The following is a 27,877-nucleotide window of genomic DNA, read 5'->3' as shown; positions in this document are numbered from 1 at the left end:
CAGTAATCTTTTGATGTTCCAACTACCTGGTTTTTGTTGCCAAGACTCCTATATATCCTGGTTCCTCCCTTACCTCTTCAGAACAATCCCTCAGAGCTATCTGAGAGGCTGTCTCCCGAGCTTAAATCCTCAGTGTGTCCGCCAAGTAAAACATAATCCTCAACTTCTAGTCTGGGTATTTTTTTCAGTTGATAGCACTGACTCTTGTACTGCCTTAAATTTCTAACTTTACTCAGTGTTCTTAGGTGAAAGGTCATTAAGAAAGTGCTCTGTAGGAATTCTTATACTCTTATCTTCCTTTGCCAAGTCAGAAGGATATTTCAGGACCCCATAGCAACTGTGATTGTGATTTCAAGATAAAGAATAAGCAGACAGTAGGGTATTAGAACTGGAGTATATTTTTCTCTAAATTTCCTCTCAAAAATTAGAGGAAAGAGGCTTTTTTTTTTTTCCTGATAAAAAAGCATAAGTTTAGATTCAAGATCCAATGAGATCACTCTCAGGTTTCCAAAATTCACTTTTAGAAATTGTTAGGAAATTCTTGATGTCAATAGGCATGGTAAAGTAGGTCAATACAACAGCGTGTTTAGCATTTTTTTTTTTAAGGCAACCAACAGTGCTGGATTCTGGGGATTCATGACGATGAGCAAGCCCATTCCTTTTTCCAAGGAGTTTATTTCACTCTCACAGGTGATAACAGAATGGCACAGATGTTTGATAGAGAAGGACCCTTTCAGAGCATCTTGCCAGCTCACCACCCTCCCACATGGGAAACTAGTACCCTTCCCCACTCTCAGGGTGAATCTGTGCAGCCACAGGGAGAACCCTGCCCTTCTGGCCACTGCTGATAGGATTAATGGTCCAGAGACGTGGGACCCAAGTTGCACAAATCAGATTTCCTCTGCATGGGATTTAGAATTAAAATTCAGTTCAGTTCAGTTCAGTCGCTCAGTCATGTCCGACTCTGTGCGACCCCATGAATCACAGCACACCAGGCCTCCCTGTCCATCACCAACTCCCGAAGTTCACTCAAACTCATGTCCATCGAGTCAGTGATGCCATCCAGCCATCTCATTCTCTGTCGTCCCCGTCTCCTCCCACCCCCAATCCTTCCCAGCATCAGAGTCTTTTCCAGTGAGTCAACTCGTCGCATGAGGTGGCCAAAGTATTGGAGTTTCAGCTTTAGCATCAGTCCTTCCAATGAACACCCAGGATTGATCTCCTTTAGAATGGACTGGTTGGATCTCCTTGCAGTCCAAGGGACTCTCAAGAGTCTTTTCCAACACCACAGTTCAAAAGCATCGATTCTTCGGCAACCAGCTTTCTTCACAGTCCAACTCTCACATCCACACATGACCACTGGAAAAACCATAGCCTTGACTAGACGGACCTTTGTTGGAAAAATAATGTCTCTGCTTTTTAATATGCTAACTAGGTTGGTCATAACTTTCCTTCCAAGGAGTAAGCATCTTTTAATTTCATGGCTGCAATCAGCATCCGCAGTGGTTTTGGAGCCCCCCAAAATAGTCTGACACTGTTTCCACTGTTTCTCTAATTCAAAGGTGCTAATTGGTCTCTGCTAGTTACTGAACTAAGGGCATTTAAGCACAGGCTTCAACATTTCTGATCATATACCTGTGGCAATTCAGAGAAAACCCAACTGGAGAGAGGGGGAAATGAAGCAGGTGTGTAGAGTGGCTTTCCAGTTCCTGCTTTTGGATGTACGGAATCCTTGAGATTATCCTGCATTAACAGCCTTGGTTAAAACAGCCTTGATTAAACCACAATACCGTATCAGTATGAAGGCCAAAAATGCAGTGCAAACATGCAGAAAGAGCTCAAGGCCAGGAGAGAGTACACCTGGTTGTGGGCAAGTAGTAGTGAAACATTCATGAAAAATGTTGACAATTCAGTCCACCTTTAATGACAGGTGAGACTCTTTATCACCCATCTTACCTAGGAAGAGGTGAGGTGAGGGTATTTATACAGAGAAGGAACCACATAGGGGAGGGAAAACTTGGGACGGGGATGTGCCAAGATGAGTGGGGATAGTGGTCTTCTTGTGAAAGTTTGAGTTCTTTGAGCAGCTCTGATCCTCTTATGAGCTGTGACACATGTCAGCACATTCTAGGGTTCTTTTTCCACTTGAGCATAATTACCAGCAAGTGTCATTCTGTTCCCAGTGACCTCCCTAGCCACTCTCCTTAAAAAAATTAAAAAGGCCATTCAGAAAAACTCCTGTGCTTCTACAGAAGACAAAAAGGTGTAAAGCAGCTAGTCATGCAAAGCTGTAATTTTCAATATGAATTTCTTATTCCCTTGTTTCCAAATAAGTGGTAAATTAACATTTCCCAGCAGTGTGAGGTGAGTAAATGAATACCAAACATTATTTCACCCAAAGGGAACCTGTTTGGCTCTGTTGACCCTCTCCTCAATATCTGTATCTAGGGCCTTCAGATGTAGCAGGCCACCAATTGTCAGGGCCACCAATTACTTTTCTGGGGAAAAAGTTATTTTGCTAAATTTTAAAAACACACCATAAATAGGACTGGGTAATATATACCTATTGTGGGTTAAGTTGCTATTTTTCACAAAATATTAAATGTAAATATACTTCTAAAATGAATAATTGTGCATTTATAAGGCATTGCATAAAGAAGCTTATTATATCTTTATACATGTTTATAAGTACACTAATTAGTTAGGGGTAAAAGTGAACTCAGTAGAAAAGTTCTGGAGATAAACAGAAGAAGTGAGAACTTGTATCTTATAGCTAATATCATTTATCTTATTTAGTGAGAGATCTGGTTTATAAACTAAAATAACTTTTAGGTCAAGTCAGTGATATTTTAAGCTTGATGGTAGTCCATGTAACTTTCTTAACTGCTGACTTGTTAACAATTTTAAATATCATTTGTTCCCAAACCGATCTTTATCCTCGCCTTGTATTAAGAACTTCCGTGAGCTTGAAATCTTGTCCTTCCTTCGCCAAGCATCTGACACAGATATAATTCCATTATAGATGTCACTGCAAAGTTTTCTGTATCATGGGAAATGTTTCCTACTCCAGCCATGACTCTTCCTTAAAAGAATGTAGTCTGTATAATAAAACAATTGGGATAGTGCCTGTACCTAATTTTAATGAACTTTGACTTTACTCCATCCTATGTACTGTGTTCCTAAAATCAATGCACACTGATCTTTAAAGCAGCCAATCGCATGTCAAAATGCACATGAGAAATGCTTTCTTTGAGAGCTATAGGCAAAGGAGTAAAGGGTAGCCCGCTGTGAACTGGCACCACAGTGTTCCTCTGTGTCTCCCGTTCTGGCTCAGCCGTTTCACTGCTTCTATGTGGCCCTAGCGTTATGGGTCTTCTGAGTGGTTTCTTGAGGAGAGAACAGCTATTTGTCAAAACAAAAGGAAAAACCAGAGACTGACAACTTTAAGAGAAGGGTAAACTGGGAACTAGTCATTGGCACAGTTGATTTGTGTTTTTAAACCTGAGGATGTCTAACTTTGTCAGCTAAGGATAACCCATGGGAAAATAGTAAAACTTCCTGGGAAACTGGTACCTGAGAAAGAAGTTTGTTTTGGTGCTTAAGTTAATTGTGGCAGAGACTGCTGGTGATCTCCCAGTGTCTATTCTTCTCTTCTTCTTTAGAAGTATGACCCCCAAATTTAGTTTGGCACATGGCCCCTTGGTGTAAAAACTTCACTACCAGTCTCCCTGGCAATTAGATGTGACCATATGAATAAGTTCTATTCAATGGGATATAAATGCAACTGTCACTTAAAATTGATGAGAAATGTCCTTGAAAGATGTGGATGTACCCTAAGCAGTCCTTTCCTTCTTCTTGATGAAATGGAAACCAAATCTGAGTATGGTAGAACTGTAGGAGAGGAATTTGGATTCCCAAATCATTTCATGTAGACTCACCCCTCTCCAACCGAGCTGAACTCTTGCTACTTATCTGTGAACATCTTTAAATGTGAAAGAGAGACATTTATCTTGTTTATACCATTGTTATTTTGGTTCCTGTCATTCTCAGCCAAATGCAGTATTAACTGTTACAATGAGTAAAGAAAACATAAAGATAAATTAAACTGCTTCAGGTCTAAAAGTAGCTTTAAAATAACAAGTAGTTCCTACTGTAGTTTCTCTCATTTTTTCCTTCAAAATGCCTATGAAACACAGAAAAAAATGAAATTTGCAGCGTTAGAAACCAAGACTCAGCCAATTTATTTGAAAGGATTTCCTAATAATTCCTTCCTTTGTCTATTCACATGTTCAACAAATATTTTTTATTTTTTAATTCATTTTTTAAATTAATTAATTAATTTGTCTGTACCAGGTCTTAGTTGCTGCATGTGGGATCTAGTTTCCTGACCAGGGTTTGAACCTGGGTCCCCTGAATTGGGAGCATGGAGTCTTAACCACTGGTTCACCAGGGAAATCCCAACAAATATTTTTAAAAATAACTATTATGCATCAGGTTCTACACTTAGGGAGTATAATGGCGAACAGAGAAATTCCCTGCCATGATGGGGCTTCTGTTCCAGTGGGAGGAGACAGACTATAAGCCAGATAAACAAAGAACTATGTCACACTGTTTTGTATATGAAAAAAAGCAAAACAAAACAAACACAAAGTAAGGGAGTAGAGGGCTTCCCTGGTGGCTCAGAGTTTAAAGCCTCTGCCTGCAATGCAAAAGGATAGATGGAGTGATCAGGGAAGGCTTTTGGAGGCGATAACATCTGAGCAGACACCTGAATGAAGTGAACGTCAGAATCATGATGATATCTGGAGGAAGAGCATTCAAGGCAGAGGATGCAACACATGCAAAGGCTCTGAAGCAGAAACAGGCGTGGCATATTCCAGGAACACTGAGAAGATAACGTGGCTGGGAATAGAGTAAATGGGGAAAAGAAGTCGTAGGAAAAGATGCCTGAGAGCTGGTCAAAGGGCAGATAATTTAGGATGAATTACTTAGTTTAGTTCAGTTCAGTCGCTCAGTCGTGTCCAACTCTCCGTGACCCCATGAATCACAGCACGCCAGGCCTCCCTGTCCATCGCCAACTCCCGGAGTTCACTCAGACTCAAGTCCACAGAGTCGGTGATGCCATCCAGCCATCTCATCCTCGGTTGTCCCCGTCTCCTCCCGCCCCCAACCCTTCCCAGCATCAGAGTCTTTTCCAGTGAGTCAACTCGTCGCATGAGGTGGCCAAAGTACTGCAGTCTCAGCTTTAGCATCAGTCCTTCCAATGAACACCCAGGATTGATCTCCTCTAGAATGGACTGGTTGGATCTCCTTGCAGTACAAGGGACTCTCAAGAGTCTTCTCCAACACCACAGTTCAAAAGCATCAATTCTTCGGCGATCAGCCTTCTTCACAGTCCAACTCTCACATCCATACATGACCACGGGAAAAACCAAAGCCTTGACTAGACGGACCTTTGTTGGCAAAGTAATGTCTCTGCTTTTTAATATATTATCAAGGTTGGTCATAACTTTCCTTCCAAGGAGTAAGCGCCTTTTAATTTCCTGTCTGCAATCAGCATCTGCAGTGATTTTGGAGCCCAAAAAAATAAAGTCTGACACTGTTTCCACTGTTTTTCCATCTATTTCCCATGAAGTGATGGGACCAGATGCCATGATCTTTGTTTTCTGAATGTTGAGCTTCAAGCCAACCTTTTCACTCTCCTCTTTCACTTTCATCAAGAGGCTTTCGAGTTCCTCTTCACTTTCTGCCATAAGGGTAGTGTCATCAGCATATCTGAGATTATTGATATTTCTCCCAGCAATCTTGATTCCAGCTTGTGCTTCTTCCAGCCCAGCGCTCCTCATGATGTACTCTGCATATAAGTTAAATAAGCAAGGTGACAATATACAGCCTTGACGCACTCCTTTTCCTATTTGGAACCAGTCTGTTGTTCCATGTACAGTTCTGACTGTTGCTTCCTGACCTGCATACAGGTTTCTCAAGAGGAAGGTCAGGTGGTCTGGGATTCCCATCTCTTTCAGAATTCTCCACAGTTTACTGTGATCCACACAGTCAAAGGCTTTGGCATAGTCAATATAGCAGAAATAGATGCTCTTCTGGAACTCTCTTGCCTTCTCCATGGTCCAGCGGATGTTGGCAATTTGATCTCTGGTGCCTCTACCTTTTCTAAAACCTGCTTGAACATCTGGGAGTTCACGGTTCACATATTGCTGAAGCCTGGCTTGGAGAATTTTGAGCATCACTTTGCTAGCGTGTGAGATGAGTGCAATTGTGCAGTAGTTTGAGCATTCTTTGGCATTCCCTTTCTTTGGGATTGGAATGAAGACTGACCTTTTCCAGTCCTGTGGCCACTGCTGAGTTTTCCAAATTTGCTGGCATATTGAGTGCAGCACTTTCATAGCATCATCTTTCAAGATTTGAAATAGCTCAACTGGAATTCCATCACCTCCACTAGCTTTGTTCATAGTGATGCTTTCTAAGGCCCACTAGACTTCACATTCCAAGATGTCTGGCTCTAGGTCAGTGATCATGTTATAATGACTATCTTGGTCGTGAAGATCTTTTTTGTACAGTTCTTCTGTGTATTCTTGCCACCTCTTCTTAATATCTTCTGCTTCTGTTAGGTCCATACCATTTCTGTCCTTTATCGAGCCCATCTTTGCACGAAATATTCCCTTGGAATCTCTAATTTTCTTGAAAAGATCTCTTGTTTTCCCTATTCTGTTGTTTTCCTTATTCTGTTGTTTTCCTCTATTTCTTTGCACTGATCACTGAGGAAGGCTTTCTTATCTCTCCTTGCTATTCTTTGGAACTCTGCATTCAGATGCTTATATCTTTCCTTTTCTCCTTTGCTTTTCGCTTTGCTTCTTTTCACAGCTATTTGTAAGGCCTCCTCAGACAGCCATTTTGCTTTTTTGCATTTCTTTTCCATGGTGATGGTCTTGGTCCCTGTCTCCTGTACAATGTCATGAACCTCCATCCAGAGTTCATCAGGCACTCTATCTATCAGATCTAGTCCCTTAAATCTATTTCTCACTTCCACTGTATAATCATAACAGATTTGATTTAGGTCATATCTGAATGGTCTAGTGGTTTTCCCTACTTTCTTAAATTTAAGTCTGAATTTGGCAATAAGGAGTTCATGATCTGAGCCACAGTCAGCTCCTGGTCTTGTTTTTGCTAACTGTATACAGCTTCTCCATCTTTGGCTGCAAAGAATGTAATCAATCTGATTTCGGTGTTGACCATCTGGTGATGTCCATGTGTAGAGTCTTCTCTTGTGTTGTTGGAAAAGGGTGTTTGCTATGACCAGTGCATTCTCTTGACAAAACTCTATTAGCCTTTGCCCTGCTTCATTCCGTGCTCCAAGGCCAAATTTGCCTGTTACTCCAAGTGTTTCTTGACTTCCTACTTTTGCATTCCAGTCCCTTATAATGAAAAGGACATCTTTTTTGGGTGTTAGTTCTAAAAGGTCTTGTAGGTCTTCACAGAACCGTTCAACTTCGGCTTCTTCAGCGTTACTGGTTGGGGCATAGGCCTGGATTACTGTAATATTGAATGGTTTGCCTTGGAAACGAACAGAAATCATTCTGTTGCTTTTAAGATTGCATCATAGTACTGCATTTCGGACTCTTTTGTTGAACATGATGGCTACCCCATTTCTTCTAAGGGATTCCTGCCCACAGTAGTAGATATAATGGTCATCTGAGTTAAATTCACCCATTCCAGTCCATTTTAATTCACTGATTCCTAGAATGTCTATGTTCACTCTTGCCATCTCCTGTTTGACCACTTCCAATTTGCCTTGATTCATGGACCTAACATTCCAGGTTCCTATGCAATATTGCTCTTTACAGCACCGGACCTTGCTTCTATCATCGGTCACACCCACAACTGGGTATTGGTTTTGCTTTTGCTCCATCCCTTTATTCCAGTAGCATACTGGGCACCTACCGACCTGGGGAATTCCTCATTCAGTTTCCTATCATTTTGCCCTTTGATACTCTTCATGGGGGATGAATTACTAGGAAGTCACATTTAACTGAACAAAAAACATACATCATGGTCCATTACAAATTCAATGTAATCCCTATCAAGCTACCAATGGTATTTTTCATAGAACTAGAACAAATAATTTCACAATTTGCATGGAAATACAAAAAACCTCAAATAGCCAAAGCAATCTTGAGAAAGAAGAATGGAGCCAGAGGAATCAACCTGCCTGACTTCAGACTATACTACAAAGCTACAGTCATCAAGACAGTATGGTACTGGCACAAAGACAGAAATATAGATCAATGGAACAAAATAGAAAGCCCAGAGATAAATTCACGCACCTTTGGACACCTTATCTTTGAAAAAGGAGGCAAGAATATACAATGGAGAAAAGACAATCTCTTTAACAAGTGGTGCTGGGAAAACTGGTCAACCACTTGTAAAAGAATGAAACTAGAACACTTCCTAACACCATACACAAAAATAAACTCAAAATGGATTAAAGATCTACATGTAAGACCAGAAACTATAAAGCTCCTAGAGGAAAACATAGGAAAAACACTATCTGACATAAATCACAGCAGGTCTCTATGACCCACCTCCCAGAGTAATGGAAATAATAGCAAAAACAAACAAATGGGGCCTAATTAAGCTTAAAAGCTTTTGCACAATGAAGGAAACTATAAGCAAGGTGAAAAGACAGCTTTCAGAATGGGAGAAAATGATAGCAAATGAAGCAACTGACAAAGAATTAATCTCAAAAATATACAAGCAGCTCCTGCAGCTCAATTCCAGAAAAATAAACGACCCAATCAAAAAATGGGCCAAAGAACTAAACAGACATTTCTCCAAAGAAGACATACAGATGGCTAACAAACACATGAAAAGATGCTCAACATCTCTCATTATCAGAGAAATGCACATCAAAACCACAATGAGGTACCATCTCACACCGGTCAGAATGGCTGCTATCCAAAAGTTTACATGCAATAAATGCTGGAGAGGGTGTGGAGAAAAGGGAACCCTCTTACACTGTTGGTGGGAATGCAAACTAGTAAGTCACTATGGAGAACAGTGTGGCAATTCCTTAAAAACCTGGAAATAGAGCTGTCATATAACCCAGCAATCTCACTGCTGAGCATACACACCAAGGAAACCAGAATTGAAAGAAACACATGTACCCAAATGTTCATCGCAGCACTGTTCATAATAGCCAGGACATAGAAGCAACCTAGATGTCCATCTGCAGACGAATGGATAAGAAAGCTTTGGTACATATACACAATGGAATATTACTCAGCCCTTAAAAAGAATACATTTGAATCAGTTCTAATGAGGTGGATGAAACTGGAGCTTATTATACAGAGTGAAGTAAGCCAGAAAGAAAAACACCAATACAGTATATTAACGCATATATATGGAATTTAGAAAGATGGTAATGACAACCCTATATGCGAGACAGCAAAAGAGACACAGATGTATAGAACAGTATTTGGGACTCTGTGGGAGAGGGTGAGGGTGGGATGATTTGGGAGAATGGCATTGAAGCATGTATATTATCATATGTGAAACGAATCGCCAGTCCAGGTTCAGTACATGAGACAGGGTTCTTGGGGCTGGTGCACTGGAATGACCCAGAGGGATGGGATGGGGAGGGACCTAGGAGGGGGGTTCAGGATGGGGGACACATGTACACCCATGGCTGATTCATGTCATTGTATGACAAAAACCACCACAATATTGTAAAGTAATTAGCCTCCAATTAAAAAAAAAAGTAAGTGGGAAGACCTCTTTTCCCACTTACAACTACTACTATGCTGGGTTCAAAGTCATAACATCTATCCCCATCAGAGAACTGGGCAGCCCACCCTCTGTTGTCTGAGTGTTTTCCACCAAAATGCCTTTCTCTGTACAGTCAGAGGCCAACACCTCCAGAGAACATATAATCTCACTAAATCCTTTGACAGGACACTAATGGAGTAGAGTCCACTGGCATTGCACAGTGAAGTAAAGCACTGTAGTTTGTATAGAGAGGGAAGAACCCCAGATGCAGTGGATGCTATAATTTTTATGATGCAATTTTATGCTGAGAGTTTGAGCACCAGGCAGTGATAGCAGAATAAAAATGCTGTCTCTGAAATATAGTAAATTTCATACAGAAATTAATTTCAAACCATGTAGTTGTTTAAATAATGGAATTACTTGGATTTATCTTCTATTTCCTTCTTTATTTCCTTTCAAGAGTGTTATGCAAATAAATGTTGTTGTTTAGTCACTAAGTCACATCTGACTGCTTTGCGACCCCATGGACTGTAGCCTTCCAGGCTCCTCTGCCCGTGGGATTTCTAAGGCAAGAATACTGGAGTGGGTTGCCACTTTCTGCTCCAGAGGATCTTCCTGACCCAGGGATTGAACCTGAGACTCCTGGATTGGCAGGCAGATTCTTTACTACTGAGCTACCAGGGAAGCCTTATGCAAATAATGCCAGTTTACAAAAAAAGTCTGACATAGCTTTCTTCACATGCCAGGCTAGTCTAAATGCATTCTGTGGATTGTCTACCAAGAGTCAACAGGTAAATTATAAGTATTTAGAAAATGAACAAGGATGGCTTGAAATAGACCTATGCCAGGGCATATTTGGCTAGAGGGCCTATTTTAGAAGAAGAATTTAGGAATCACATTGCTTTACAAGCATGACTCACGTTGTTAGTAATATTTCAAGACAAGCCACTTAAAATACGGAGTGCTAATACTGGAAATGATCTTGTTGTCCACATGCTTTCAAGTGTCTTCATTTAAGTGTATATAATTGTGTCTGCATTTAACAAGTGTCTATATTTGAACTCTACAAGGTATAGCATTGTTGATTAAGAGAACAAATTCTGTATCAGACCCGGATTAAAAATCTTAATCTCCACCATTTTCTTGGGCAAGTGTTTTAGCCAGTTTCCTTATTTGATAAGTGGAGATGATTTCTGTATCAAGGGTAATAGTAAGAATTACACTAGTTAATGTACAAAGTGCCAAGCATGTTACATGTCACATGGTAAGACTCATTAAATTGTAGGTATTATTAATCCACCTACCAGTGCAGGAAACACAAGAAACATGAGTTCAATTCCTGGTTCAAGAAGATCCCCAGGAGTAGGAACTGGCAACCCACTCCAGTCTTCTCGCTGGAAAATTCCATGGACAGAGGGGTCTGTCCTGCTACAGTCCGTGGAGCTGCCAAGAGTCAGACACCACTGAGCAACTGAGCATACACATGCACACACAGACACACATATATATATTATAGCGACTATCATTCCTAGGAGAAACTGTTAGGGATGAAAATTGTTCATTGAATAAAAACACAGGCAACCAATAGCACAGATTTGTTCCTCTCCTTTATAACTGCTTACCTGTCTAAGAACTGGAACCTCAGCTCACTGCACACTGTCACAGAAATCACCCATCAATTTATCAAATAAATCAGTCTAAAAACTCCAGGTGTACCTTCCCGTAAGGACCCGGTCTGTTGAACCGGAAAGCTTAAAGGCGTGACAATTACCCTTCGACCCACACTCACCGGCTCATTTAAATAGTGCGTCCTGTCGGGTGCCACTTGATAAAATTTTCGCTGAGCGCTCCTAGAAGATTCGCCAGAGGCGGCTGGAAGCTCCAATTCTCACCTGCCCGGGTGTCCGCGGCGCCGGGCGAGCCACTTTGGTTTGGAGCCCAGTGAGAGCTCAACGCCGCGTGGGTGGGGTGCCCCCGAAATCTCGTTTCGGAGGGCTCTACTGGCTGCGGTGGGCGCAGAGGCTGCGCTGGGCGCTGTGGGGCGGAGGGACAGACACCTGCCAGACGCCTCTCATCCCCGCAGGGCGCCACACCCGCCGCGTGCGACTAGGGAATAAGTGAGTGCCTGGCGCGCAGGGGAAGCTCCGGCTCGGGCTGCGCGCCGCGGGGCCGCCAGTTTGCGCGCAGGACGCCGGCGACCGCGAGGCCATGGGCGCACCGCGGGACATCGGCACCTTCGTGGTGTGGGACTACGTAGTGTTCGCTGGGATGCTGCTCATCTCGGCTGTCATCGGCATCTACTACGCCTTCGCGGGGGGCGGCCAGCAGACTTCCAAGGACTTCTTGATGGGCGGCCGCAGGATGACCGCCGTGCCCGTGGCGTTGTCCCTCACCGCAAGCTTCATGTCGGCCGTCACCGTCCTGGGCACGCCGTCCGAGGTCTACCGTTTTGGGGCCATATTCAGCATCTTTGCCATCACCTACTTCCTCGTGGTGGTCCTCACCGCGGAGGTCTTCCTCCCCGTGTTCTACAGACTGGGCATTACCAGCACCTATGAGGTAAAGGGTGAGGGGGTCACGGGGAGAGGTGGGGGGGTGCGGAGAGGAGGACTTTTCAGGCTCCTGGAGGAATTTTCCTGGGGGCAGACTCACCACCACATCGAACTCTCTCCCTGTTCCTATCCATCACTTCTGCTGCTCTCCCCTTTCCGGGAGAGGTGTTCTGTAACGGAAGGGAAAAGTATCTTGGGACTTAACTTTCATGAGCTTGAAGGAAAAGAGAGGCTTCTGAAGTAAACGGAGTTATTTCGACTAGTGTTCACTAAGGCGATTTCTGCTTTAACGTCTTTGATTCCAAGTCAAGGGGAAAGATTTTAAAACTTATCCTGGGGGAGGGTACGTTTTTCAAGTCTCAGCTCCTCCTCCTTGAAATGAATCCCCTCATTCCAGGTCCTTGGACTCCATTTACTTTTCCAGGATAGCAGTAAAGTGTGTGCACTCTCCCCTGCCTTCCACCCAGGGGCAGGCACCCAAATGGTTAAGATTCTAAATCTCTTGTCCCAGCACCTGCATTTGAGACGGGATTCTCCACTTACTAGCTGGAGAACCTGTACTGACATTTAACCAATTGTGCCTCTTTCTTAATCTCAAAATGGAAATAATTATACCACCTACCTCTTCTGGTTGCTGGGAGGATTACATGAGATGATGCAAGAATAGCGTTTAGAATAGTGTCTGGCACAGAGTAAGTGCTGAATAAATGTTGACCCTAAATATTGGGGTGATGATGGTACAGGTGGTTCCATTGGGATCACTAGGAGAATTTGGCCACAAGGTTCCTCATCAGCTCTACCTTCTCCCTCTGTGGAGAGATGATTGAGGAAACCGGCTTTCCAATTGCACAGGTCCACTGATTGCAGATTCTCTCAAGTTGTCTGCTGGAAAGGGCTTTGCAAGGTAGTGTGAATGTTTGGTTTAGTTTAAAGAACTGTTGAATAGGAGTGTCCAGGGAGAATAAAAGTTCAGGGGAGGGGTCGGGCCTAGTTCCCTGAGCTCCGTGGGCAAAGCTGCAGAAGTGTTCGATTTCAGAGGATGCCGAGCCTCTCAGCAGCCACCTTGTCCTTGAGTTTCTGGAATGTTTGCCCTGATCCAGCCACTCAGTGACACTGCTTCACTGGTGCTGGGGAAGTGCCCTAATGGCACAACAAGTGTTGGTGACAAACTGCCTGGGCTCCAGTGATGTCATTCAGGGTGAGGTGTCCCTGGGGTAGTGTTGCCTTCTTTGCACTCTGGTCATTGTATTTGAGAGTGTTTAGTCATCACCCCAGAAGTGAGCAGGATACAGTTTGTTTTGCTCAAAAGTGACAAATGGATTGCCCCAGGCCAAACTCAGTCGTAAGTCTTTTTGGTTGTTGCTGATCCTTATAATGCTTTGAAAAAAGTGAAGTGAAGATTGCTCAGTCATGTCCGACTCTTTGCTACCCCATGGACTCCAGGCCAGATTACTGGAGTGGGTAGCCTTTCCCTTCTCCAGGGGATCTTCTCAACCCAGGGATCGAACCCAGGTCTCCCACATTGCAGGCGGATTCTTTACCAGCTGAGCCACAAGGGAAAAGTTAATTTAGCATTTAATGATGATGATGAGAAGTCAAGTAAAATTCCAGATTCTGGCTTCTTTTGAAACTTAAAAGACTAGTGACTCAGGGCTCACATTCCCTGTGGTGATAGGAACCTCAGTTTATAGCCACTGCTCTAATTTGCGATTAATTTCTGTATTGAGGCCTCTTTGCTATATCTGCATGGTTACTTTCTTATGATAGAAAAATCTATCTGCATTTAAGTCTTTATCAAACATGCAAAAGAAAAGATAGAAAAGTGTGAAGGAAGTTCTTGTTTGGAGGGGGATGTCAGAGAATATATTTCTTAGTGGATATGAGGAATATTTCAAGCTGGTTAATATATGAATGCCTGGTCGATTAACTTATGTATTTTACCTGATGAGATCTGCAGGCATTTTGAACCTGTGAGCTCTGATCTGTAGTTAAACAACTCCAAAACCCAGAAGGGGTTTGAAGAATCTGGCATGAGGATTTCAGTCACCATAGATGACTGCTCCTCTCATAGTCACTGACCCGTATCTCTCCAGGGCAGCAACATTAACTCAGCCAGAAACACATTTCCCACACATCCGCAGTGGTGGAGGCTAAGTTAGCAAGGCTCCAGCTAAAAATGGCAAAAAGCTACCATTTGCCAAATGCTCAGTACAGGCTGGGTACTGGGCTGCCTGTTTTACATACATTTTCTGTCTCAATACTCAAAATAATCCTTATACTGTGAGAGCCCCATTTTGTAAACAAAGAGAACCGGAGTAAACTAAGTTAAGAGAGCCTGAAACAAAGTGGATACACACTGAGAGGCTCTGCAGTGGTGCACGCTGGCTGCCTCTGAAGGCTCCTGTGAGTGTTACAACCCTGAGTGGAGCTTAGAAGGGCTAAGGCAAAAGGGACGTGGTGTAAGGACACAAGGGCTTGTGGGCACACAGTGGGTGTCCATGACTAGTGGATGCCAGGCCATTGGGGATAGAGAAGTTAGGTTTCATGCTATGTCTCTGGCAGTTGGTCATGGAAAACTCTTTCATGTGGATTTGTTTGTTTTATGCTGAGAGCTGGAGTCAATTATGCAGAATAAGAGGTCCAGCATTGAGAATCCTGGCATTCTTATACAAGTACGAAAATTTTCCCTGGTTCCCATTCGTTAGCTATGATACAATACAATGGGGCTTCCCTGGTGGCTTAGATGGAAAAGATTCAGCCTGCAATGCAGGAGACCCGGGTTCCGTCCCTGGGTCAGGAAGATGCCCTGGAGAAGGGAATGGCAGCCAACTGCAGTATTCTTGCCTGAAGAATTCCATGGACAGAGTTGCCTGGTGGGCTACAGTCCATGGGATTGCAAAGAGTTGGACACACTGAGCAACTAACACACACACACACACACACACACAATACAATAGGCTATTCAGAAGCATTTGTGATGTCTATCACTGCTTTCCAGGTATAGTCCTGAGAGGTGTTTAACAACTTCCAGACCCACAGAAAAAAATATTGTGCAGGAACTCAGCTGCATTCCCCATTTCTTCAGGATCTTTCTGGATTCAACAAAATCGAAGTGTTTAAACTACATTGCCCTTACTCTCTCTTTCTATTTTAAAAACAAAATTCATTAGAAATCTTAGTGTCCCTAAATTATTCAAAGTACCAAGAAGCATGAGAGATCTTGGTTGACAATCAGTTCAGTTCAGTTCAGTTCAGTCGCTCAGTCGTGTCCGACTCTTTGCGATGCTAAAGCTGAAACTCCAATACTTTGGCCACCTCATGTGAAGAGTTGACTCACTGGTTGACAATAGGTGATATCAAACCAAACTTGGGTCCACTTGCCCGTACACAGGAAAGCCAATTTACTGACTCTGGGTTACAGTGAAAGAAACTGCAGCTTTTATTATTAGTCTGGGGCCGCTGATTATCAAAAACTCAGACTCCCCAATGGGTTTTAGGGAAGCATTTTTAAAGGCAAGGTGTGGAAGGGGAGTTGCCAACTATGTGATAACCTTGGGCATAATTCTCTGATAGGTTTATAGTGAGGTAACCAGGCAGTGTTTCAGGGGTAAACATCAATCCTTGGGCTCCAGTGGTTCTGGGGGCATCAGTTAATTAGCTTCTTCCATTTGGTGGAGGTTTTAGCATCTGTAAAGCAACTGGGGAAATGCACATCAGATACTGTTATCTTAGTACTTCGGGAAGGAACTAAAGATTCTGTGACTGCTATATGGCTGATTAACTGTTTAAATTGTTACCAGTTTCTTCTGGCCCAACTGCTAGTTTGTCGCTATGTATTCAACATCTTTTCAATCATTAATTGTTGGGCCAGACTTTTGTAACTCAGGGAGACCTGAGAGACTACAGCTTTTCTATAAACAAGAGGCAGGGTGAGGACATGCGGGCAGAAATCTGTCCTGGGAAGGCCCCATTGGGTCCTGCTTGGTTACACAGATGCCTACTGTTACTCTATAGTTTTGTCAAGAAATCCTAGAGCTACTCTCTGAGCCTACAGATCAGTGACTTGGTCTTTAAGTATTTCTTTAGCAGCCCAGTAGCTGAAGTGGACAAAGAATGTTTCTGCCATTGCAGTAAGCAAAGAATGTTGTGGCCACAAAGCCATCAGCCACTGCAGCTGCCATGGTGCACCCTGAGAGAGTGGAGACAAATGGGATACTGGCCCTAAATAGCTAAGATGTATATGAAAGGAAGGATTTCAGTAAGCTCAGACTCTTGCATCTTTCCATGCACAGAAAAGGACTAAAATCATTAACTTGAGATACCTGTTTTTTTGTGTTTAGCAGTAATCTTTTGATATTCAACTACATATTCTTCCCTTGCCCATAGTAAATGCTCCTCTATATCCTGGCTCCTCCCTTATCTCTTTGGAACAGTTCCTCAGAGCTATCTGAGACGCTGCCATCCTGGGCTATAGTCCTCAACGAGCCCTCAGAATAAAGGATAATTCTCAACTTCTACGTTGTATACTTTTTTCACTCGACACTGAGATGGTCGTGACACTGGAATTCTTGGTTCTGTCTTGAGTTAGTCTTGTGTGAGGAAAAATGTATACATATATTTTGTTAAACCTGCTACATTCTTACCTCCATCACATTTTCCTCCTCAGTTTTTTTTTTATCTCCACCAATTTGGATATACATACCTAGAAAAGGCAAAGATTTCTCTGTCAATTCATGTACATTTATTTTGAATAGAGTTCTACTAAAACAACTTAGAAGAAATAACAGTGCCCTATTTCCATGCTTCAAAACACCTCTTGGGTTTTCTAAAAAGTCTTTCAAAATACAGTTGGAACAGCCACTATGGAGAACAGTGTGGAGATTCCTCAAGAAACTGGAAATAGAACTGCCATATGATCCAGCAATTGCACTCCTGGGCATACACACCGAGGAAACCAGAATTGAAAGAGACACATGTACTCCAATGTTCATTGCAGCACTGTTTATAATAGCCAGGACATGGAAGCAACCTAGATGTCCATCTGCAGACGAATGGATAAGAAAGCTTTGGTACATATACACAATGGAGTATTTTTCAGCCATCAAAAAGAATGCATTTGAATCAGTTTTAATGAGGTGGATGAAATTGGAGCCAATTATACAGAGTGAAGTAAGCCAGAAAGAAAAACATCAATACAGTATACTAACGCATATATATGGAATTTAGAAAGATGATAACCTGAACCCTGTATACGAGACTGCAAAAGAGACATAGGCATATAGAACAGTCTTTGGGACTCTGTGGGAGAGGGTGAAGGTGGGATGATTGGGGAGAACGGCATTGTAGCATGTATATTATTATAAGTGACCAGTCCAGGTTCGACGCATGATACAGGATACTTGGGGCTGGTGCACGGGGATGACATGGAGGGAGGATATGGGGAAGAGGGAGGTGGGAGGGGGGTTCAAGAAAGAGAATACATGTACACCCTGGGCCGATTCATGTCAATGTATGGCAAAACCAACCAATATATTAATGTAAGGTAATTTGCCTCCAACAAAATAAATTAAAAACAAAAACAAAATACAGTTGGATAATTTTAACACATGTAATTTACTAAGATTCAAATTCTCAAGGCCTATGGCTTTGGTTACCAGCTTCTTAATGTCTTAGATTTAAGTGAATGGTTTACAACATTTCCCCATCCATTTGCATCATTTGATGGCCTCCAAAATCCTTCAGAGTAAGAGAGGAAAGAATTATTAGTATGATCCACATTTTCAAGAGGAGGAAATTGAGATTTTGAGTGCCCCACGCTTGTGGAGTCAAGAGTGAGGCTGGAACAAAAGCTGGAACTCTTGCCCCAGTGTACTCACTGAACAGCATTGTGTGCTTTTTGCTTATCAGTTATTTTAGGAGGTCCTACTATGTGTCAGTGCCACTCACTCACTCTGGATGAATCTTAGACACACGGGCAGTTTACTTGTTATTTTGGACAGCAGAATGGTTATGTGCACAGAGTTTGACATCAAATGGTCCCAAATTTGCATTCTCTCTAACAATTATTAGGTTGCAATCTTGGTTTTCTCTCTGTACCCCAGTGTCCTGGTTTCTAATATTCATTTTGTATAGTAACCACCTCATGGACTTACCTGGGAGGACACGACATGCAGCAAATACATTATACATGTTATTTGTAATTATGAAGCAAAAATATCTAGTGTCTTTTCCTCTGATGTTTACCTAATATCAGTTTTTCTTTCCTTCTTTTTTCTTCTGTATGTGAAAAGACTACTGTTAGCCTTAAAATTCTCTGTATATTGTAGTAACACTATTCAAGTTAAAGAATGTCTTGGACCCCAGCTTCCTCTCTCATAGCTCAGTGGGTAAAGAATCTGCCTGCAGTGTAGGAGACCTGGGTTCGATCCCCAGGTTGGGAAGATCACCTGGAGAAGGAAATGGCAACCCACTCCAGTATTCTTGCCTGGAGAATCCCATGGACAGAGGAGCCTGGCGGGCTAAGTCCATGGGGTCACAAGAGTCGGACACGACTTAGTGACTAAACCATGGACCCCCAGCTTCCTTCCAGCTCTAAAGTCCTAGGATTCTAACTCTGTGACACATTATTATATATAACATAGGAGATAGGCACACTACTGACATACCTCAGAGATATGGCAGGTTTGGTTCCAGACCACCACGATAAAGTCAATATTGCAGTAAAGTGAGTTGCGTGATTTTTTCTTTCTCAGTGCATATAAAAGTTGTGTTTACACTATGCCTTACTTAGTCTATTAAGTGTACAATAGCTCTTTGTCTAAAAAACAATGTACATACCATAATTAAAAAATACCTTATTGCTAAAAAATGCTAACCATCATCTGAGGCTTCAGTGAGTCGTAAGCATTTTGCAATAGCAACATCAAAGATCACTGATCACAGATCACTGTAACAAACATAACAATAATGAAAAAGCTTGAAATATTGGGAGAATTACCAAAGTGTGAAACAGAGACATGAAGTGAGCAAAGGCTGTTGGAAAAATGATGCCAATAGACTTGCTTCATGGAAGGTTGCCAGAAATCTTCCATTTGTAAAAAATGCAGTGTCTGTGAAGAACAATAAAATGAAGTGCTATAAAACGAGGTATGCCTCTATATTATAAGCTAGTGCAGATGTCAAGGTTAGCTCTGAATAGAAAAAATGGACTTAAGCTGATTTAAGTTAAAAATTTGTATTGTAAGGATATGGGCATAGCTCACAGAATAGGAGGAAAAGCTGAGCAAACAGACTGTGAAAAGGAACAGAAGCCAGGGCAGCCTCTTCAGGCCATGCTGTCAGGATCAGTCTGCTTTCTGCTTCAGTCATTTTCTGTCTTTATATCTTGCCTCTAAGATTCACCTATTGAGAAGAGAAACTGACTGGCTGAACATAGGTCATGTGACTGCCTTTTAGCCCAGGCAAGGCACCTTGATTGACAGTTCTGCCACAGTTGCCTAAAGTGTGAAAGGGTTGATTCCTTAAGTGTATCAAGGGAAATTTATTGGGTAGATACCAAGAGAAAGGGGAGGACAACACTTTGTTCATTCTAAAACTGCAGAAAATAATTGCTTTGATATGACATTCTGCAAAAGGCAAAACTTATAGGGATGGAGAATGGATCAGTGATTGCCAAGGTTTGGGGATAGAAAGAGGATTTGACTACAAAGGAGCAACATGAAGGACTTTTCTGGGGGTGATGAAACTATTCTGTGTTAAAACCATTGAACTGGGTCTTAACCTAGCAGTCCAGTGGTTAAGACTCTGCATGCCCAATGTAAGGGACACAGGTTGCATCCCTGGTCGGGGAACTAAGGTCCCACATGCCACACATTGTGGCCCAAAACAGACAAACAAGCAAGCAAAAAAATTTTGAGCTGTACTCTAAAACAAGGGTCAGTTTTGCTATATATAACTTAAAGTACTAATTTAAATAATTTGTACACCTATGGCTGTACATATGCACATAGGTAACACATGCATACCTATGACTGATTCGTAGGTGTACATATGATTCATGTGGCTGTACACAGGTGACATATGGACACCTATGGCTGATTCTTGTTGAAATTTGACAGAAAACAGCAAAATTCTGTAAATTATCCTTCTTGGATAATTCTGTAAATTATCCTTGTAATTCTGCAATTATCCTTCAATTAAAAAATAAATAATTTAAAAATAAAATATTAATTTGAATAACAATATTTAAACAATTTAAATTAAAATATTAATAGTGAAATAGAAATTCAGGATAAAAATTAGTTATGAAGTTTCTTTAAAGTTTTAGCTCCTTTACTTCTTAAGCTGCAGGTTTTTAAAAAGTGTCCAGAAATTTTACATATTAACCATTTTTCCTTTTTTTGGAAACAGTATTTAGAACTTCGATTTAACAAATGCGTTCGTCTCTGTGGAACAATCCTCTTTATTGTTCTAACAGTAAGTAGCCATCAGTTAATTTATTTTATGTTCTTTTCATCTACAGTGTTTTTTAAACAAGGCACCTGGGTCAAGCTTCTTTGATAAATATGTGAAAGAAAAGAGGTTGAACATAGGAGGAAACACGAAAGGAAAAACACCTGTCACTACATAGCATTAATCCTTAAGATCATTAAACATTGTCTCAGCAAATGCATTATTTCCTGAGAAAACAGTGAGTTAAGTGAACACTGAATATTATATTGAACAAGCAGCAGTTATGGTTAGGAAAATATGGTTTTCCCTCTTATGTTTCCCTCTGTCCCTACCAAAGTGATAGGGCATGGCATAGATGACAAAGATATTTGAAGGAGCAGTACTAGCTGATAGTAGGAATTATAATAAAGGGAAAACAAGTTGTATATTTCGAGGTATTTTTCAGCATGTTAAGTAATAGATTTAATAGAAAAAATTAGCTGACATAGGAAGAAAAAATTTGAAAATAATTTTCCTTGAAAACATACTTTAAAAAAATGAATCAATGAACTCTTTCAGAAATTGAACTGTAAAATCTAATTGATATACTCACTAAGTATAAAGCAACAACATCATGCACTCAGGAGGAGTTTTTAAAGCCAAGCGCACAATCCAATGGGCTTCCCAGGTTGCTCAGTGGTAAAGAGTCTGCCTGCCAAACAGGAGACTCAGGTTCAGTCCCTGAGCTGGGAAGATTCCCTGGAGAAGGAAATTGCAGCATACTCCAGTATTCTTGCCTAGGAAATCCCATGGACAGAGGAGCCTGGTAGGCTACAGTCCATGGGGTCACAAAAAAACAACAAAACCCCGCACAATCCAATACTTCAAAAATATGCAAGTATAGATTTACTGATTGGCACAAATGGAAATAAAAAATGTACCAAGTCATCAGTGACAGAGACTGCTTCCCACCCATCATCTTGTCACGATCATTGTCACATAATTTAGACTATCTCCCTCTTGGCAGCTAAGTTGTTCATGAATGAGTTTGATAATGGAGGTTGAAGAGGGAGTTTTCAATCTCATCCCTATTTATAATTCTATTTCTCCAGTCAAAAGCTACCCAAGCTTTTGCTACAGCAAGACAGAGTGCCTTTGTAAATTATTTAACTTAGCTTCATTTTATATCTTTGCTACCGATGTAGTTTAAATTATATTTGCCCGTAACACTTGCTGTATGAAAGAGAAGAGCCCTCTGGGGTCTGGTAGAGATTCTGACCCAGAGCTGAGGCTGGTAGCTTGCATTCCACAATGGAGTTCAGTCCCTCTTTGGATCATCATTAGAAGTGCCACCAGAAATGTAAAAGTGGTGACAAATGTTAAGAAGATGGCTGGGTCATATTTTCATATCTTTAACTTGGACGATATAACAACTGTGGAAAGCTAGTACATTCTTGCAAAAGGAGGGGAGCTTTAGAATCCACTGTTTGAAGGACTTACTTCTATAGATCTACTCATGCAATTTAATCAAACATTCAAATACTGAATAATATGTTTTTTTCATAGTATGTTTTATAGCGTAATCACAGAATTAGCCTCTATGTATTTGAAAGATCAGATGCAATGAAAATGATACTTTGAGAAAAAGAACATATTTATCTTACTGTTGTACCCCAGATTAGTAGATATTTGTTAAGTGTCTGAATGAAAAATAATAATATTAAAAAGGTAGAGTAGAATTTTTTTTGGCCCTTGGGAAATTTTAGGGCAAATTTACACTTCTGTTTAATTAGTGGTCGTGCCAACTTTTGCAAACAAGTTTCCAAAATTTTCACTGCTTTCCCACTTACATCTGCAGTGATTGACAAAAGTTTGAAAGCATATGAATGAGCATTGCCCTTTTAAATCTGTACCCTTTCTTTCTTCCAAATTGTTCCAGATCTAGGAAAATTGGTTTCAAACTTGAATTGATGGATTAGTGACTATCTGCACTAAGCACTGCATGAAAAGTTCACATTTTTACATAAAATTGGTCACAAAAGGTTTTTGTAACCTTTGACCATACTCCAAATAGAAAAGGAGAGTCAACTTCACTTAAATAACATTTTCAAGTTACAAGCAAATTTTGTTAAATTATATTAAAACTATGTTTTTTAATTCATAAGTAAATTTATATAAAAATATCAATATTTCATTTTGTAATTCATACTATTTGTTTTCTTTTTTCCCTCTAGATTCTGTATACTGGAATTGTTATTTATGCCCCTGCCCTGGCTTTGAATCAAGGTACATTTTGGAGTTAATATGTCACTCACACTTGGAGGTTCACTTTTAACAGATTTTATTGTCTTTGGGGAGATGGGGAGGTGGAGGAATGCTTCCAGTAACCTGCATCAGCTTGAAGCAGATCTGGTGGGTTCAGTGTCTACACTAGCAGCTTCTCTGGGTTCCTGAATCATAGCTCAGAAAGGTCTGTAAATTAGTAGAAGGTTAGAACACTGGGGGCTTCCCTGGTGATTGAGTGATAAAGAACATGCCTGCCAATGTAGGAGATAAGGGTTCAATCCCTAGGTTGGAAAGATGCCCTAGAGAAGGAAATGGCAACCCATTTCAGTATTGTTGCTGGGAGAATCCCATGGATAGAGGAGCCTGGCAGGCTACCATCCATGGGGTTGCAAGCATCAGACATGACTTAGCAACTAAACAACAGGCTTTATTGGGCTGTGTTTCTCTGGGATGTGCCAACCGACCATTCTCTATTCCTTCAGAATGAACACCCCCTGTAGTCTAAATCATGAATGGACTGCACTTGCTCCCTTTGTGTTTGTAACCTGGAGCCTATCTCCAACAGTTCAGTTCAGTTCGGTTCAGTCCCTCAGTCGTGTCCGACTCTTTGTAACCCCATGGACTGCAGCACACCAGGCCTCCCTGTTCATCACCAACTCCCAAAGTTTACTCAGACTCATGTCCATTAATCAGTCCTCTGCTGCCATCCAACCATCTTGTCCTCTGCTGCCCCCTTCTCCTCCTGCCTTCAATCTTTCCCAGCATCAGGGTCTTTTCAAATGAGTCAGTTCTTCGCATCAGGTGGCCAGACTATTGGAGTTTCAGCTTCTGCATCAGTCCTTCCAATGAATATTCAGGACTGGTTTCCTTTAGAATGGACTGGTGGAATCTCCTTGCAGTCCAAGGGACTCTCAAGAGTCTTCTCCAACACCACAGTTCAAAAGCACCAATTCTTGGTGCTCAGCTTTCTTTATAGTCCAACTCTCACATCCATATATGACTACTGGAAAAACCAGCTTTAACTAGACAGACCTTTGTTGGCAAAGTAATGTCTCTGCATTTAATTTTGGAAAAGACACATACTCCTTGGAAGAAGTTATCTCCAATAGGCTTCTGCATTATTCAGCTCAGGCTTGGTCCCATTGTAAAATTGGGCAGGAGGAGAAATTTTTTTCTCCCCACTTCGAATGTGATCCAAAATACAAGAAAAAGAGGTCTGTGTGATTTGAAATATTAGATTGCTCCTGGTGACCAAAGGACAGATGGCTATAGTAGCCTTATACGTAAATATGTGACAATTTTATGGATCAACAAGTTACTTTCTAGATTTGAAAAGATAATAGCTGTGAAACTGGGATTGTTTATTGAGGCAAAGAAGTGAATTAGTCATACCCTCAAAAGGTTTCCGGGAAACTACATACTTTAAATTATTATCAGTTAGAAGCAAATTCATCTCTGAAACTTCCTTCTAAAATGGACAAGTGGAGTCTGTGATGGTAAGAATATGATGCAATTCCTCAAATTAATATAAAATGGAAAACCTCAAAGCAAACAAGAAAAGAAGGGAAAACCCCTTCTAACTCCAGATTCTAATTTCTTGATTTCATGATACATAGATAATAGTTGTCATCTATATTTATAAAGCACAACAGTATCATTACAAAGAAGAAATCCATAATATAATGTGATGCTGAATTCTGAATATCAGGCGTGTTTCTTGTAAATATTACCAACATCGTGAATGAATCACTTCATATGTAAAGAGCTGAGCTATAAACTTCATTAAGTTACCTATTGGAGTTAAGTATAACTGAAATGTTGGCTTTAGAGTTTTAAAGTGCAGTTCTGGGAATAAGAAAATGCTACCCTCAGTGCTTCAAGGACTGTTCTTATCAGTTTATTGAGCAACTCCCTGGGAGTAAATTAGGATTCAAGGCATTGCATTTTGACCCCTTTAATATCAGTCATGTATTTTACCATGGGCTTCCCAAGTGGCTCAGTGGGTAAAGAATCGCCTGCAACGCCAAAGACACAGGAGACGCCAGTTCAATCCCTGGATCAGGAAGATCCCCTGGAGGAGGGCATGGCAACCCACTCTAGTATTCTTGCCTGGAGAATCCCACGGATATAGGAGCCTGATGGGCTACAGTCTGTAGGGTCACAGAGTTGGACCTGACTAAAGCAACTGAGCATACATGGATTTTACTGTAACAAAGCAGTAAACACAGAGAGTACTTGGTGTGCAACAGACGCCCCATAGAAACATTTTTAGCTGAATTGGAACTTAACATTCTCTATGTGCAATCTTTTTAATCTTTTTTTTTAATTACAGAAAACTTCAATCATATGCTAAAATAGAACAGTGTACTGAATGCTAACATACCATTAACTCCACACTAATAATTATAAACTCTTGATTTTTTTCACTCCCTGTTTCCGTCACTAGATTATTTTGCTGCAAATCTGAGATATTTTATCATTTCATCTGAATTCCATGTCTTTTACGTACTTTTTTTCATTGAGGTATAATTGACATATAACATTATATTAGCTGCTGGTTTACCTTAATGATTAAGTATTTGTATATTGCAATGATCACCACAATAGGTCTGGTTAACCTATATCATCATGGTGGTGGTGGGTTTGTTGCTAAGTTGTGTCCAACACATTTGCAACCCCTTGGTCTGTAGCCTGCCAGACAACCCTCTCCAGTATTCTTGCCTGGGAAATCCCATGGGCAGAGGGTTGCCATTTCTTTCTCTAGGGAGTCTTCCTGACCCAGAGATCACACCCAGGTGTCCTGCATTGGCAGGCAGATTCTTTACTGCTGAGCCACCAGGGAAGCCCTGTTAAATGCAATACATGAATTGAATATAATTTGAAAATATCCATAATTCCTAAATTTGGGAGGGGGCGGATTTTAAGGGACGTTATAGGAGAAGGCAATGGCAAGCCACTCCAGTACTCTTGCCTAGAAAATCCCATGGAGGAACCTGGTAGGCTGCAGTCCATGGGGTCGCTAAGGGTCGGACACGACTGAGCAACTTCACTTTCACTTTTCACTTTCACACATTGGAGAAAGAAATGGCAACCCACAATCCCAGGGACGGGGGAGCCTGGTGGGCTTCCGTCTATGGGGTCACACAGAGTCGGACACGACTGAAGTGACTTAGCAGCAGCAGCAGCAGCAGCAGCAGCATAGGATTATAATTGCTTCCCTGGTGGCTCAGTTGGTAAAGAATCCGCCTGCAAAGCAGGAGACCTGGGTTTGATCTCTGGGTTCCATCCTAGAGTGGGAAATGGCAACCCACGCCAGTATTCTTGCTTGGAGAATTCCATGGACTGAGGAACCTGGCAGGCTACATTCCATGGGGTCGCAAAGAGTCAGACACCCCTGAGTGACTAACACTTTCACTTTTTTCAGCTATAATGTGTACTCTTCAGAATAAAGACTGAGTTTGGTATAGCTGCTGCTGCTGCTGCTAAGTCGCTTCAGTCATGTCCGACTCTGTGCAACCCCATAGACAGCAGCCCGGCCAGGCTCCCCGTCTCTGGGATTCTCCAGGCAAGAACACTGGAGTGGGTTGCCATTTCCCTCTTCAATGCATTCACGCATGCTAAGTCGCTTTAGTCGTGTCTGACTCTGTGCGACCCTATGGACAGCAGCCCACCAGGCTCCTCTGTCCACAGGATTCTCTAGGCAAGAATACTGGAGTGGGTTGCCATTTCCTTCTCCAGAGTTTGGTATAGAGGCACCTGTAAAAGATCCAAGGTAACGAAACAAAGGAACTGAACAGATTAATGGTTCTACCCTTCATAATTATGAGATTAACGCTTCCTTTTCAGATACTAAGCTCACCAAGTTACCTTTTGATCAGAATTTGACTTCCCACATTGACATGCTAATCAGTAGGAAATTATGTGATCATGAACAATTACAACAAGTCTGCTTATGACCCCTATTTCTCATGGTATGTTAATAAACTTTGATGTTGTTTTACAGCAATGCTTATAGTTCACCAGTCAGCATGACTGTCTCCCCTAGAACCCATTCATCTTCGCATTTCTAAATCTACAAAGTGAAAAGCCAAATTCTAGGAATGTAAAGATGGCATTAAGGTATAGTTACACCTGGCCAAGCAGCATCTCTCTCTCTTTTTAAAATATTCAAATACCATTAACGCATAGGATTGAGATTCAAGAAGGATTTTTTAAAATTCATGGCAGTTGTTGTTCTTCAGTAGCTAAATCATGCTCAATTCTTTGCAACCCTGTGGACTGCAATATACCAGGCTTCCCTGTCCTACACTTTTTCCTGGAGTCTGCTTAAACTCATGGCCATTGAGTCGGTGATGTTACCTAACCATTGCATCTTCTGCTACCCTCTCCTCCTCCTGCCCACAGTCTTTCCCAGCATCAGGGTCTTTCCCAATCAGTTCTTCACATCAGATGGCCAAGGTATTGGAGCTTCAGCTTCAGCATCAGTCCTTCCAATAAATATTCAGGGTTGATTTCCTTTAGAGCTTGTATCTCATATTCAATTATCTTTCCTTTAACTTTATAAGGACCAAGTAAGTTATTTGACTCTTCAACCTTGTTTTTTGTTTTTGTTTTTAAGAAAAAGCTTTTAACTAAATACCTTTTATAGAATCAAGTTTTTCTCTAGGCCTGTGGAGAAAATTGTCTAAAATAAAATGACATTTCTAGCCTATAGTTTGAAGGATTGTGCTTACAAAAGAAACAAGATCATATCCAGTGACATGTTAGATAATATACGTTCAGATATCCTGGATTTAAAAGCAGCATTGAAAAAGTGACAGCAGGTAGAA

At 41.4% G+C, this 27,877-nt stretch overlaps 1 protein-coding gene across 1 annotated transcript in view; it reads left to right on the top strand.

Annotated features, from left to right (window-relative positions):
* The first annotated feature begins 11,988 nt into the window (after positions 1-11,988).
* The window catches only part of SLC5A8 (solute carrier family 5 member 8), a 53,756-nt gene continuing 37,867 nt past the window's right edge, over positions 11,989-27,877 (top strand). Inside the window, exons 1-3 of the mRNA XM_055395116.2 lie at positions 11,989-12,339; positions 20,742-20,807; positions 22,997-23,048. Coding sequence (XP_055251091.1) covers positions 11,989-12,339; positions 20,742-20,807; positions 22,997-23,048 — 469 coding nt within the window. The remainder of the gene's footprint in view (positions 12,340-20,741; positions 20,808-22,996; positions 23,049-27,877) is intronic.

The sequence above is a fragment of the Moschus berezovskii genome, chromosome 6 (genome assembly GCF_049115385.1).
Source record: "Moschus berezovskii isolate FMDL1 chromosome 6, NW_MosBer_1.0, whole genome shotgun sequence".
Classification (NCBI taxonomy): domain Eukaryota; kingdom Metazoa; phylum Chordata; class Mammalia; order Artiodactyla; family Moschidae; genus Moschus; species Moschus berezovskii.
Note: the sequence above shows the minus strand (reverse complement) of the source record. Positions and strands in the feature narration are given on the sequence as shown.